The sequence below is a fragment of the Vulpes vulpes genome, chromosome 14, assembly GCF_048418805.1.
Source record: "Vulpes vulpes isolate BD-2025 chromosome 14, VulVul3, whole genome shotgun sequence".
Classification (NCBI taxonomy): Eukaryota; Metazoa; Chordata; class Mammalia; order Carnivora; family Canidae; genus Vulpes; species Vulpes vulpes.
Window position 1 is genome coordinate 38,798,293 of NC_132793.1, and position 15,812 is coordinate 38,814,104.

Below are 15,812 nucleotides of genomic sequence, written 5' to 3' on the forward strand. Positions count from 1 at the left end.
CTAGTTGACATGAAATATATGAAAATGATTAAAGTATATAAAACATAAAGAAAAATAATTGTTTTAGCTTTTGTCATATCATTTTCCCAATGCTTTCTTTTAAGAAATACTTTTAAATAGAAAAGAACTGGGATGCCTGGGTGGCTCAGTGATTGAGTGTCTGCCCTTGGCTCAGGGCATGATCTGGGGTCAGGATTGAGTCCCGCAATGGGCTCCCTGCAGAGAGCCTGCTTCTCCCTCCGTCTGTGTCTCTGCCTCTCTGTGTCTATCATAAACAAACAAACAAATAAATAAATTCCTTAAAAAAATAAATAGGAAAGAATTAATAATCTTAACATACAATTTAGATGGTCTTGGTTAAAGAAAAACGATTCACCCTCATTGGGATTTGGTATTTTTGTATGTTGGCTACTTTTGAGAGCCAAAAAATATAATTGTACCAATTTGTATTGTTTTGATAATACTGGGCTTAATATATTTTTGCTAACTAATACCTGCTTTTTTGAGTTCTCTGCAATATGCAATTTATCAAATAGGGGTTTTGAGTTTTCTTACTAATTTGAGTGGCAATAATAGGTTTTGATGTGGAATTTTTAAATATATATGTAGTCACATCTGTTGATTCTGTTTCTTTTTCTTTTCTAGGTTGAGAAATTCCTGCTATCCATTTCCTGAGACACATGATTTAACAAGAATACAATACTATTTTATTCCATTTCTGTGGTTTGATTTTTAATTTTTTTCTTACTTTATCATCTGGAGTTTATTTTGGACTATGATGAGGTAAAGATCTGAACTAAACTCTTTATAAAGAGACTCATTGGTGTGTCCTGTTATCAGGTATTCAAGCTTAGTTTAGTCTAAATTATAATATAAACTCTACCATTTGTGATTTCATTACATCAATTTGTCCTTCCATTTTTACCCAAACTTGCTAACACTTGCAGCAATATAAAATGTTTATATGTTGTACCTGACAGGGTGAATCCTTTTATACTGGTATGTTCTCCCAAAAATTTATTAGTCATTCTCACTTGTTTATTCTTTCAGATGATTATTGGTATCCTTTCTCTTTACTTTGATTTGAACTAAAATCATGATTAAAACTACACAAACTATAGAATTGACATCTAAATATTTAAATAGAACAATAATTTAGAGCTGTTTCAGGCACAGTACTAAATAGTGTGAGCTTCTTTTAATTTCATCCTTACAACTATCCTAGGAAATGCTATTGTTCTATCCACTTGTCAGATGACAGAACATATTTAAAAGATTAATAAAATGCCCAAGATCACATTGCATGTATCAGAATCAATATTTAAATGTAGGTCTGTCATACTGCAAAGCCTAGATTCTTAATCACTATGCTTGCTCTCCAGAAAAATGGTATCTCAACATTTATTTTTTTCAAATTTATCCAGTGTTAGAGTTTACTTCATATGTATCATGTATATTTAAGGTAATTCCCAAGGACCTTACGTTTCTGCTGCTAGTAAAAATACATATTTTTTTCTTAATTGGTTAAGAATTGAAGAGTATAATTAAAAAATATCTATTCTGTCTTTGAGCTTTATAATAGCTTTTCAATTGACTTAAGTTTTTAAAATACATATAATCACATAACCCATCAATAGCAATAATTTTACCTCTTCCTTTTTAACTTTATTATAATATTTATTATACCAGTTTTGTGCCTAACTGTACCGGACAACTCCCAGATTATTTTCCTTAAAAAAGAAAACTATGACTTAAAGATTAAACTTAAAATGTCTAGAAATATTTTAAAATGAAATCAATTCTCACCTTTACAGAAAATATAACACCTCCTTTAGGTTTAAATGAATTGAACAGAGCTAGCAAATCTTTCGCCTTTAATCTGTCCCAGTCCATATTGCAAACTGCTAATCGACGTGTAACCTAAGAAATGAGAAAAATTAAATATAACATAATCTTTATCATTCTCATCACTTGCAAAATATACAAAAAAGTCTTCTTTCCCCCAAATTCTGAAATCATCAATATAGTATTTATCTAAGCAGTTTCTTTCTTTTTTTTTTTTTTTAATCTAAGCAGTTTCTATCTGTAAAAGAAAACTTCGGTTGAGTCACACAATGGTAAAACTGTCAATAGATAAGCACTTTTTCTTACTTGGTTCTTAGCTCTTGCATCAGAACATGATAATCAGATTTTTTAACAACAAAGTTTGTTAAGCTATTTTGCTACCCAAATATGAGTCTGGAGATTGATTATGTTACCCCATAGCATTTCTAATAGTGCAGTAGGAACTGAAATGTAAACTACCAGATACAACATATTTTCTAAAAATTTCATGTGACATTTAATTTCATGTGACATTTCTTTAGTTAATCTCTATTTGCTTGGGCAGACATCTAATTTATATAGCTTCATTCCATATCAAAAATTGTTTTTAATATCAAAAAGTTTTATTTATTTATTTTTTTATCAAAAAGTTTTAATCAGAATACCATAAGAGTATTATTTACCAATAAAACTTTTCCCACTCAATTTAATAACATCAATTCTACCATTCATAAAAGCTACTTTTACTATGCTCTTCACAAATAATATTATTTATTCAAAAATTCACCTCATCAGCTCGAGGAGCATCTTTATCTAATTCTCTCCAAGCATGCTCAAAACCAGAGTCCTCCGGCAGTAAATCTGCCATATCTTCTTCATCTTCAGAACTGGTTTCTATATTTCCTTTACCCCTCGCAAGATCAGGGCCACTGTCACTTTCATCATCATTGTCACTATCCTCATCTTCATCTTCTTCCTCATCACTTTCATTTCCATCAATATAATCATCAGCTGAAGTTCTACCAGTGTCTATAATTTCATCTTCAGATTCTTCATCATCTATTTCACTTGCACTTTCTGAATCTTCCTCCAGAGCATCTTTGTCAAATATGTCACCATCTGTTGAGTTTTCATAATCATTGCTTTCTCTTGCCATTAATAGTGGAACCACTGTAAAAAAAGATTAGAAGAAGGAGATATTTAGAAAATGTAAATACAAATTGAATCCAACTTATTTTGAACTCAAATCCAGTAAAAACATAATTTCTACAAAATAGCCTAAAAAAACATAAATTCAGCAAAGTTCATGCTTAAGTTATTTAACATAAATTTGGATATTTACCCAATCATACAAGTAGATTCACATATTCACTCAATTATGGAGTGCCTGCTGTATGCTAGATGCTCAATACAAAATCATTGGCAATAGAAGCTATCAATGCCTACACTGAACTTAATAGTCGAGAGGATATGTGGACAGATATCAAAAAAATCAATCAAATCAATACATATAATAGGATTCTCTAAATAGGTATAACTGAATTGTTATTTGAAGGATGAAGAGGAGGTATTCAAGATTAGACCAATAGATGAGAGAGAGAAATGTTCCAAACACCAAAAAAACCCAAAACCAAAACACAAATGCAAAGATCTAAAAATAGGAAAAATTGGCAAGAATGTCTAGATTGCAGATAGCCAGGAGTCAAGTAAGAAATTAAAGTGAAGAGTAAGGTAGGGGCCACACTTTCCAAAAACCAAGAAGGAGGCTTGGACTTTGTCATATAAGCAGTGAGAAGCCTCTGTTGTTTTCAGAAAGGAACATCATCAGATTGGGACGATGAGATCACCTTGACTACACTATAGAAAATTGACTGAAGGAGTCAAAAGCAGATGCGACTAGAGAATTAGAAGTACAGGACAATACTCCTAGCAAGAGATGCAGGTAGCACTAAACTGTCAGAGACAGAAAGAAGTGATGGATTCACTTCAGAGTTGCAGAGTCAGGAGGTAAAATCAACAGTAATTAGTGACAGGGGCTTGATATGGGACACAGAAGTTTTAGAAATGTCAAAGATGAGTCCTAGCTTCTTGGCGTGAAAAGCTAGCTAGCTAGTTGGATAGAGAGAGAAATGTGATGTTGGAAAAGAACCAGTTTGCTTGTTTGGTACAGGTAGATCATGAGTTGTTTTTGATATGTTGAATTTGAATGCCTTTGAATCATTAAGAGGAGATATCAAGAAGGCTGCTGGCTGTATGAGTTTACAGCTCTGAAAAATTGCACAGTGGAGATAAAATTTTTCATTCATTCATGTGTAATAATAAGAAATGTTATGATAAGGATGAGATCACCTATGCAGAGCAAAATAATAAGTTTTCTGCTTAACTTTGAGCTTTGTAAGTAACTTATAGTTAGCAATATATGAAAAGTAAGGGACTATTTTTATTTAAATTGGATTTTTTTAGCTTTCATAACTCTGAAAACTCATTCTCTATTTCTAAAACAATCATACGATTCTATTGTGGGTGTGTATGTGTTGACATACAGTATCTTACACATTTTATTCATCTTTAAGTTGGAGCTTACGTTTCTATTTACAGGTTCTACTTGCAAAATTTAAAAAAAAATTTATTTATTTATTTTCTAATATTTTTTTAAAGATTTATTTATTTATGATAGACATAGAGAGAGAGAGAGGCAGAGACACAGGAGGAGGGAGAAGCATGCTCCATGCCGGGAGCCCGACGCGGGACTCGATCCCGGGACTCCAGGATGACGCCCTGGGCCAAAGGCAGGCGCCAAACCGCTGAGCCACCCAGGGATCCCCAGAATTTAAAAAAATTTAAAAGCTTAACACTTGGAATGAAATTTGAACTTAGTTTTTTCCCTGATCCTATAATCTTATAATAGGTATTTATTGACAAAATATTTCTTATCTACTATGTAAAAGGCATTGAGCTCAGGAAAGGGAAAAGGGATATGGCTTATAACATGATCCCATGCTCTTGATGGGTTCACAAACAAAAGGAAATTATTTACTGATTTATGAAGCTATGTTTTAAAGTAACACAGAAGGAACATCTAAAATTGGCCTATACAGGGATCCCTGGGTGGCGCAGCGGTTTAGCGCCTGCCTTTGGCCCAGGGCGCGATCCTGGAGACCCGGGATCGAATCCCACGTCGGGCTCCCGGTGCATGGAGTCTGCCTATGTCTCTGCCTCTCTCTCTCTCTGTGTGACTATCATAAAAAATAAAAAAAAAATAAAATAAAATAAAAAAAAATAAATAAAATTGGCCTATACAGCGGTATTTATAATAAAAAAAAATCTTCATGAAGATGCCATTTGACCTGAGGCTAACTGAAAAAGAGTTCCGTGAGGAAGAAAAGAAATGGGCTTTTATTTTAGTGCCATAAGGGAGTGGGGAATCATAAAAAAATAAAAAAATAAATAAAATAAATAACTAGCCAGTAGATGTGAAAAAGCCAAAAAAAAAAGGGGGGGGGGCATTATTGTGAGTTCTGCATATGGGATAAGAAAAATGCCACCATAATAGTGAAAGAAAGTTATTATGAGGCAAGCATCAGAATTCACTTTTAAACAATATACTGAGAAATAATACCTTGGACACTTAGCTTTATCTAATATTGCAATATTTCTCAAGCATCAGTCATTATTATACCATTTAAATGATTTTTGCATTTCACTGATGTTTTTCATTAAACTGAATTTTAAGTTAAAAAAAATAGCTTTGCTCTAAATATCTCTGAAGTCACAGATATGAGGTAGTGGTTACATTTTTTTCCCTAAGATGTACGTAACTATTAACATAAAAAAGTTTGAGTATCATCTCACATATGCCGTTTTCTCTTATGACAACAATATACATACCACACTTTCAGTTGTATAATAAATTGATATACAACTGAAACTAATGATGTATTGTATGTTGGCAAATTGAATTTAAATACAAAATAAAAAGATACATTCAAGACTTAAAAAGATCTAGTATTTTAGTATTTTTGACAATATCAAGTACAGAGTATTCATTCATTATTTGCCCAGAATCCACCATGTACAATGCTAGATAATGGGAGATTATCTCCATTCCTAGATGGTACCACTCTAGTAGTAACTTTACTTACTGAGCTACTTTTAAAAAATGCATTATTATCTCCCTCCAAGTTAAAAGTAATGAATGCTCACTGCAAAAAAATTAAGAAAATATGGTTTAATGAAGAAAATAAAAATGACTAGTAATTTTTCATTCAAAGATAACTGGATGGTTATTTTGTTACATAATTTCCTAAATTTGTTTTCTATGATGTACCCACTGATTTTTTTTTTTTAAGTAGCTAGTCATATCATTCATACTATTTGGTAACTTATTTTTAAAATTTCATATATCATAAACATGTTTGGATATATCACAATTTATTTAATCAATTCCCTAATGATTTATACTACTCTTTAAATTTTAAAAACAATACTATGATGCACTTTCTTTGCACAAATGTCCAACTATTTACTAAAACAAGTTCCTGGGAGGCAAGTGCCAGCATCAACATTCTATAATGACACATGATACTAAACTGCACCTCTTCATGTCACCTTACCTTGTAGCAATTAAAAAGCTCTGCCCACAGTAGTTGCTAGAATGGTAACTGATGAATAATAAACAAAAGATGTTTACATATGAAGTCACCAATCCCTACTTAAACATAAATGCCCTTCTAGACTGTATGTAAACTACTGGAAGCAGCATGATGGGGTGGAAAGATTCAAAGACTTGAGCTGCAGGACCAGCTCTGTGTATCCCCATGTAAATCACTTTACCCTTGTTTTCTGATTAATCTACCCTAATTTCTCAAGCTTATTGAGAAATTTTAATAAAAACAATATGCAAAAAGATTCTCTAAAATCAACCCAAAGGATTATAAGGATATGTTACATTAATCCAGTGTCCTAAATCAAGTGAAATTTAAAAGATGCTAGACTAACTTACTTCATAAACTCAGCACCATACAAAACTTGCTGCTGTCCTATTCTGATATTATTCTCCAATTTTAGTAACCAAACTCCTATCCATTCTCCCTATACCTCAGTTTGCTGCCTGGTTCCACTACAAATGAAATGAGATCACACCCTGACCTCCCAGTCCCTGCTATCTAGAATTCCATCCACTGCCTGATACTTCCTACCTTTTGAATGTGATCTCAGCCTCTCAAGTCCTCTCTTTTTCCTGATGCCTATCCTCCTTGGGTCTTGTAATTATGGCCAGCCTTTGGCTCATCTGAATATCAATTTTCAGTTAAAAACATAAATGACTGGCAACACCAACACTCAAAATTTCTTGCTGCTGGAGGTGACACAAAATTTTAATAAGCTCAGTAAACAAGTAAGCATGAACCAGAATCAGATGATTCTTAGTTCCAAATAACCATTTCTAGTTGTATTTTCCACTTACCCCTTCAGAGACCTTACTATCTAATCAAACGGGAATTACTGATCTCTTCTGAACATACCCAAGCACATCTTTGCTCAAAAAGTCCTTTCTATATAGAGTTCTGGTATCTCAATTTACTTTTTCCAAGCCCTATGGTACTTCTCCTATGAATTTTTCTCTGGTTACCATATCTTGAGTGATCTTTTCCTCTGAATTCCCATAGCCCTCTGCTAAACATCTTTTACAGCACTTACTATTATTTATTATATTACAGATCTAATTTCTTCCACTTTAGATCAGTATACAACCAGTATATAGCCAGCAGCCACATGCAGCAACTGAGTACTTGTAATGTGGCTTGTTCAAATTTTATACTTGAGATTAGTATGAAAATAGAATACAAACTATGCCATTAACATTCTTTAAGCTGATTACACATTGAAATAATCGGTTGATGTACTATGCGTAAGTTAATAAAATTAATTTCACCTGTTTTTCTTACTTTATAAGGTGTCAACCAGAAAATTCAAAACTACACATTTTTTATTGGACAGTGCTGCCTTAGGCTGGTGTTACTGTAGAGTTCAGCAGGGATTTATTTGCAATAGAGGATCTGCAAATGGTCAAGAAAGACTGAAATCAAGGTCAAACTCCACTCAACAAGGTATATGCACCTTGCAGGAGTGCTATGTCTGGGAATAGGAGGGAATAAACCTACTGCTTCACTCAAAGATGCTGTACCTTACCAAACTATGAGCTCTAGGAGTTCTATGTATGCAAAAGGGCTTAACTTTTTCTAATTTGCACAGGCATCAAATAAGCTAGCAGTAGCCTCGAGATGGGCAACCAAGTCTTACTTCTACCTGCCAAATATTAGTTGCTAAAAGTAGTTGAATGAATGAAGTATGAATGAATACCCAACTCTACCACAAATCACAATCATTGTTTAGCCTCAAGTTTTTCTCTCCTAGCCATTATAGCACCAAATAATCATTATACGGTATTTTTTCTTTCACACCTTATACTCAATAAGCATTTGATCACTGCCATTATACTAATATTATGTCTCCTTAAAAAAAAAAAAACTGTATAAAAATAAATAATATCAAAGAATCCATAATTCTTTCCAACCAACCTGATTGCATTTGTCTTCTTGTCTCAGAGTACCTGACCTTGGGACATTTTCCAATTTCAGAGAGGCCCAAGTCTCCTGTGCTGAGTTTTCCTTTGGGACATGAGTCTGTACTATGCCGAACAATGTTTTTTTCCTCTATTATACCTTTTTGTATAAACTCTTCTCTGTCTTTCTTAGGACTTATTTTTGAATTTACCTTCTTAGATTTGCATGACTTTTTCATTTTCTGAATTCTGTCAGAGTTATCTAAACCATTTTTCTCTCCAGAATCCTTTTGATTAATTTTCTTGGTTTCTTTCTTTTTCTCCTCCACTAGATTTGATTCTATTTTGTTGTTAGTCAGGGGTTTTTTCTTCTTCATTTTCTTTTGGTTCAATGCGTTATCATCTTCATCAGATAGATCAGAATCAGAATCTGAAAGGTCATAAAAACGTTTCAAGTCTTCTGTAGTGCTGTGGTTGATGAGACGTCCTCTTTTATCCACAGCATAATCCAACTTGAACCTTTTGTCATGAAACATTGCTCGGAATCTCTTGTCAATTTTGACTTTTCGATCCTTTTCTGGCATTTCCCAAAATCTTGGGTCTTTTGTAACCCTCCTAAACCGCTGGTCACTCATTATTTCTTGTTTGGATGCCATTTTTAAATGTCTGACTGAACAAATGCTTGAAGAAACCAAATACTAAAAAATAAAACAAATATTACATAACGAAGGGTTAAAAAGATACTTCACAAATAAATACTAATTCACAATATGGTCTAATTTAAATGTAAATAAAGATAACACATTCAATTTCATTTCCCAACTGAGTCACATGCAGAAAAGCAAAAACTATTAAAATATAGTCTTTTGATTATAGAGCATTTGGAGAAATACATTTAAGACAAATCCAGGCAGAATTCCAGGGCTTTACAGGGGAGGCAAATGCTTACTAGCCAAATGCACTCACTTAGAACTTCTACATTTCTTTTTGCATACCTATACCTGAGGCCAGTTAAAAGCTAATGTAATCAAAAGTTTCCCAAGCCTCAGTTGGTCCTATGTTTCTTCACATTCTGGTCCCATTCTCTGTGTTACTCCTTACTTCACGGTACTCTATAAACAACTCTTCGTTCTACAAGGCTACTCTCCTAACTAAATAGATCCAAATTGACTCAGATTCAGCTCACAAAGTTCCCCCTTTAAATCTGACAATCCTTCAAAAAGTTTCACCCTAGTTTTTTTTTTTAAAAGATTTTTAAATTTATGATAGACAGCGAGAGAGAGAGGCAGAGACACAGGAGGAAGGAGAAGCAGGCTTCATGCAGAAGCCCGACGTGGGACTCGATCCCAGGTCTCCAGGATCGCGCCCCGGGCTGCAGGCGGCGCTAAACCGCTGCGCCACCGGGACTGCCCAGTTTCACCCTAGATAATAAACATCACTTTTCTCTATCATTTCTTATTCTATAACTGAGTAAGGCCCAAATGGGCTGATTCTCCCCAAAACATATTAGATTGTGTGTGAGAGATCAGTACTATTCCCTTGAAAATAGTAACGATTTAGCATCTCGACTTGATTTTTGCAGAGTTAAGTCACGGAGTATTAAGAACAAAAGGAACTGATCAAACAGGGTAGCAGTGCTTTGTTTAGAAAGTAAGGCTTATATTTTGTTTTCCTTAAATTCGAAAAACAATTTTTTATACTTCAAAGAAAACCCCCATAGGTTTCGATGATGCACTTACACACATAAGCACTTAACAGGTAGGTACGAGGTAGGTATCCTCTCACCAACTATTAGTGACAATGCATATAAACGTTTACAACGAAAGCGTTCGATAAATGTCAGCTATGCAGACAGAGATGGGCGGCCTGATCTCAACCTTCAACTCCACAGCCCGTTCTCCCCTTTACCCACCCTCTAACGCGGAGAACACCAGGGTGGTCCCAGAACGACGATCTCCTTCCCAACCCCAAACCTTAGGGCGCAACTACTGGGCTGAGGTCCCTCGACAGGACTTGGAGAGGACCAAGAAAGTCTGAGAAACGCGACTGGAAAGGCAAAGAAAAAAAATCCCTCGTGAATCGGAAGAAGACCCTGCCACAGACTCGCTAAGCACCCCGCGCAGCCCTTCTTCTTGAAACCCGACTCCACTCACCTCGGAACTCTCGCCCGGTCTCACGTGCGACCCGCACCCACAATCCTCCGGGGGACGCTCCGCCGGAATGGCGAGAGAACTGGGACAAACTACTTCTCCTTTCCCTCTACTGTGCTCTCCGGCGCAGGCGCCGGAACCGCGGCGGCGCATGCGCGCGCAGAGCGCCTGCGAGCGGCGTCACGGCGGGAGATGCAGCGCCTGGGCCGTCTCTGGCTCTTATGGCGGCGGCCTCCGGCGGCAGGGGTCGCAGCAAAGAACCTCGGTCTCAGGGAGGTCGCCTCCGGCGTCTCTCCCCCGGGCAGCACCTCGCCCAGAGCCCTAAATATCTTCGACCGAGATATGAAGAGAAAACAGAAGAACTGGGCGGCCCGGCAGCCTGAGCCGATGAAGTTTGACTACCTGAAGGAGGCGGTGAGTCCGCGGGGCAGCGGGGGAGGGGAGCTCCTACCTCAGGCGCCGGCGCGGGGCTCCGGCCAGGCCGCAGCCGACCCCACTTCGCCCTGCGGCCTTGGGCAGCCGCCCTGCGTGTCTGGGCGTCTACTGTAATCGCCTGAGCTGCTGGGTGCGCGTATTCGCCAGGTGCTCTTCATTCATTCACCCAGCAAAGTGTTTCAGCTGTGTCCTGGGCAGAGTAAGACCGCGCGCGACCCTCAGGAGGTGAACGAGAAATGGAATCTCAGCCAGAGACGTTAGGTGAGGTACTGAAGTGGAGTGGTGTAATGACTGCAGTGGTCAGAGAAGGCCGCTCGGGCAGACGACACGAGGAGGAATTAGGCAAGCTGAGAACTGGAGGGAATAGCCTCAATAATCAAAGGGAAGGACAAATGAGTTTCTGGGACGGAAAGGACTTGGCTGAGGCCTTCGGTGAAGGAGAGAGTAGGAGGGGAGGTCAGGGAGGGCCTAGGTTATTAGGGCGGTAAGAGATAAGGACTTTGGATTTTCTCAACCCATTCTATACGGGAGTCTCTGGCCACATGTGGCTGTCGAGCGTGTGAAATGTCGCCAGTCCACTTGGGATGCGCTCTAGATCTGTAAAATACACTGGATTTCAGCGACAGGTGTGGGAAAAGGATGCCAAATACTTCACTAACAGTTTTTTTTTTTTTAATCTTGATTACATGTTGAAATTGTAGTTTTGATACATTGAGTTAAGTAAAATATGTGAAAAATAATTTCTGTTGTTTCTGTTGTTTCTTTTTACTTTTTAAAAGTGGCTATTAGAAAAATTTAAATTTCACATATGGCTCTCATTGTTTTTCTGTTAGCACTGCCCTAGAGGAATGTGAAGCTTTTGAATGGTTTTTGTTTTTTTGGGCGGGGGGGCGGGGGGGGGGGGGGAGAAAGCATCAACCTGGGACCCAACCTCACAAGCCTGAGATCATGATCCTGGCACCCCAAGCCTGTTGAATGGTTCTTTTTGTTTTTGTTTGTTTGGGTTTTTTTATTCATGAAAGACACAGAGAGAAAAGCAGAGAGGTAGGCAGAGGGAGAAGCAGGCTCCAGGGAGGGAGCCCAATGTGGGACTCCATCCTGAGACCATGGATCACGCCCTGAGCCAGGGGCAGGTGCTCAACCCCTGAGCCACCCAGGCATCCTTGTTGAATGGTTTTCAGCAGTGGAATGATAGGATCTGGTTTATATTTTAAGAAAATTAATTAAGATAAGTTAAGGTCTCTGATTTGCTCTCATTTGAAAGACCTCTTCCTCTGTCCAGGTGGATTGGAAACTTAAGGTTTCTACTCTTTGGACACACAGCACCAAGGTCAGGCCTAAGTAAATGTTCTGGGATGAAGCAGAATTGAAGTTAAGTATAGTGAAGTCTTGAAAGCCAAAGCAGGAAAGAGTTTCTGAGCTCCTTTGGACAGACCTCTGTGTAAACTTGGCCTGACCAGGTGATCGGCTGTATTCATTCTTAGGGTTCACAATGACATGTACTTAAAAGATGTATATTTCTAACCGCTTTTCTCCAAGTAAAGCATGTAGGTTACAACTTGACTGAGGCCTCATCTATGTGCAGGACTAGAATAAATGAGGTAAAGTGTATGAGAGTTCTTTTTATAATGAACAAGTTATTCACAACAGGAATGATATACAAAGTGGAATCCTCCAGGAAAAGACTTCTGCTGTACCTCTTTCCCTCCCTCTACTCCCCCCACGCCCCAAGCAAATATACATATGTTCTAAACATCCAAATCCTAATAGAAACTCTGGGGTGTTTATGAAGCAATAGTGGAATCTAAGGAATACTAGGCTCCCACATTTTTATTCCTGCCAGATGAAGCTAGCCTAGCAAAAGGAGGAACCTATCTTATGCCCTCTTTTAGATTTGGTTGGGATTGGGGAGAATAGCATGAAGTGCAATTTCTTCAGATTTGGTTAACTTTCTCATTTGCACATGTTGCTTAGAAAAGTTGTTTACTTCTTTTATAGTTCTACAGAATTTCTGATGAGTCTTCAAATAATAGAGTTTTGAAGTGATCACTTATACATTGATCTGTAATAAACCCTAGCTAACAATATTCAACTTTATGTACCTCCTGCTAATATCTGTGGGCAATAACGTATTTGTTATGCTTCTGTTGCTTCTTATCCTTGTAATTTTATAAAGCAGATAGAATATTAAGGCCAAAGTACATATACATATTCATAAATATGTAGTCTTGAATTCACTAAATTGACTTCTGAAGTAATTGGCCTCCATTTGTTTCCTGGGGTAGTTTAATTTATTGTGTTTATAATATATGCTCAAATTATGTAATTTATGGTCCAAGTGAAAATGGGATAGAGAGAAGTACTTATCAACAGTTGAAAACATAAGTAACCTGTGGATTATTGAAAACTAGAAAAAGAGTGATGCTTCTCTGTTAAATCTACTTATATACATCATTGCCGCTTGTAATCCTTCAGGTTGGAAGTCAGATTGCAGATCGTGTGTATGACATAACCAGGTAAGTGATAATTATCATAATAAAATACAATTAACTTTTGACTGGAGATTCAAGAGATTGAATGCCGAGAGCTTAATGTCTTGAATGGCAAAATCTAGAGGCATTTATTACCAGCTTTAGTGATTTTAATCACATTCTTCAGTCTCTCCTTTTTTATATTTGGAGAGCAAGCATTCTTTTTTCTTCATTGTTGCCCCCCTAGAAGCACAACTCATAGTTTCTCTATGAGCCTGAATGACTGTTGCAATTTCATTTGGCCTAAAGCCAGTTATGATAACGTTGCTTCAAAAATGAAGATAAAAATTGACCACATGTGAATTTTTCTTTTTCTTTTTAAGATTTTGTTTATTTATTCATGAGAGACGCAGAGAGAGAGAGAGGCAGAGACACAGAGAGAGAAGCAGGCTCCTTGCAGGGAGCCTGACACGGGAATCAATCTTGGGTCTCCAGGATCAGGCCCCGGACCGAAGGTGGCGCTAAACCACTGAGCCACCCGGGCTGCCCCGACCACATGTGAATTTTTAAGATTTGCTAAACTTAATTAAAAGTTGAACCAAAATTAACAAGAGAGTCTTTTACAATCTAAGTGGAGTCTACCTAGATTTGTTCCCCACTCAGGTTATATGAGACTGTGGCCATTTTATCTTCAGTATTGTTAATGGTAGTAGGGTTCTCTGACAATTATATAGAGGCAAATTTGAGAAGAGAACACTTCGATGAGTTATTATTAAAACCTTGATGAACTCATTGCTCTGTATTAAGCATAACAACGTTACCAATTCAAGTTTACAGCTGTGTGGCAGGAACCATGCAAATAATGGTTAATGTCTTTACTGTGAAGTGCTCTGTGATGTTAGCAAATCACTTTTTGTGTTCTTTTGTTTAAAAGATGTCCGTTAAATTAGACCAATGTAAAATAAGACCAATGTGGGATGAATTTATTATATTTGTTTCTAAAAAGGGAAATTTTATAAAATTAAAAACTCAGTCATTTTTTTAGAAATGTTCTTGAAAGAATCTTGAGATGGGGACGCCTGGGTGGCTCAGTGGCTGGGCGCCTGCCTTTAGCTCAGGTCGTGATCCAGCGGTTCGGGATAGAGTTCCGCATCAGGCTCCCTTTGGAGCCTGCTTCTCCCTCTGTCTATGTCTCTGCCTCTCTCTGTCTGAGTCTGTGTCTCTCACAAATAAACAAAATCTTTTAAAAAAATAAATAAAAATTAAATTTAAAAAAAGAAGAATCTTGGGATGAATTAATTGCATTTGGTAAAATGCTTCATTGTTACCAATAATCACCCCCATTTCATCTGTTTTATTCCATTATTTTAAGGATCTGAAACAAATAGCTAGTTCTCTATACTGCAGTCATTCATTTGCCTGGATTTTAGGCCATTTATTAAAAATGAAACATTAAATTTTCCAAATCAGTATGGATTTTACAAGTCTTTTTATGTCATAGAACATAGAGCTATAGAGAGACCTGTGATTAATGGCTAAAAGCATGTGTTAAACTAACATTAACTCTTTAGAACTAAATTATTAAAAATACCAGTCTAAAGAAAGAAATACCAGTCTAAATATCCTTGCACTAATGTTCTATCGTTATAAAGTGTATTTTATGTTGTCCACACTGATCTTTCGTCGTTTTTAAAAAACGAATCCCACAGATTATTAAATTGTGGTATCTGAAATCTATTTAATACTCCTGTAATCTGGTGGTGCCTGAGTGGCTCAGTCCATTAAGTGTCATCCTTCAGCTCATGTCATGATCCCAGGGTCCTGGGATTGAGCCTGTAGGCAGGCTCCCTACTCAGCAGGAAGCAGTTTGCTCCTCCCTCTCCCTCTGCCCTTTCCCTTTGCTTGTGCGTGTGCACACTTTGTCTCAAATAAAATAGAATCTTAAAAAAAATTACTGTTGTAATCTGTGATAACAGTAACGCATAACCAACTTTTGTTGAGCGTTTGTACTGTGCTAGATACGTGCACCATTTCGTAAAATTCTCTTGAGGAAGGTAGTAACTTTTCCATTTTATAGATGGGGAAACAGATTTAATGAGATTAAATCACTTGTCTATGGTCACAGAGCCAATAAATTGCAGGTCCAGAATTCTAAATCATGTCTTTCTGATCCCAAAGCTTGTGTACTTCGCCATGTCATACTGCTTTGTGTTCTCAACTAAAATCGAGGGCATTATGTAAAAAAATGTTTTTTCTCACCACTAGTTCTCCAACTGCATACTGTTGTTCTATATTTTTGACATAAGTTTTTAATAGAAATTGAAAAAGGACTTTAGGTTCCAATAGAAAATATGTTAGTGGATAAAATGT

General features: G+C 36.9%; 2 protein-coding genes across 7 annotated transcripts in view; one reads left to right on the plus strand and one right to left on the minus strand.

The window, feature by feature from the left end:
- ESF1 (ESF1 nucleolar pre-rRNA processing protein homolog) overlaps nt 1-10,689 on the minus strand; it is a 63,836-nt gene extending 53,147 nt beyond the window's left edge. Inside the window, exons 1-4 of one of the 2 annotated variants that reach the window (XM_026002401.2) lie at nt 10,540-10,689; nt 8,403-9,084; nt 2,612-2,994; nt 1,807-1,920 (exon numbers count right to left, since the gene is read on the minus strand). In XM_026002401.2, the coding sequence (XP_025858186.2) occupies nt 1,807-1,920; nt 2,612-2,994; nt 8,403-9,084; nt 10,540-10,689 (1,329 nt within the window). Of the gene's footprint in view, nt 1-1,806; nt 1,921-2,611; nt 2,995-8,402; nt 9,085-10,298 lie in introns of both variants that reach the window. The other variant, XM_026002402.2, reaches the window with a different exon arrangement.
- A 30-nt stretch (nt 10,690-10,719) lies between these two features.
- NDUFAF5 (NADH:ubiquinone oxidoreductase complex assembly factor 5) overlaps nt 10,720-15,812 on the plus strand; it is a 129,073-nt gene continuing 123,980 nt past the window's right edge. For all 5 annotated transcript variants that reach the window (XR_011996981.1, XR_003235511.2, XM_026002397.2 and 2 more), the window contains exons 1-2: nt 10,720-10,950; nt 13,447-13,487. Coding sequence is in view for 3 of the 5 variants with exons in the window: in XM_026002397.2 (XP_025858182.1) it covers nt 10,729-10,950; nt 13,447-13,487 (263 nt within the window). In the remaining 2 variants the exon portion in view is untranslated. The remainder of the gene's footprint in view (nt 10,951-13,446; nt 13,488-15,812) is intronic.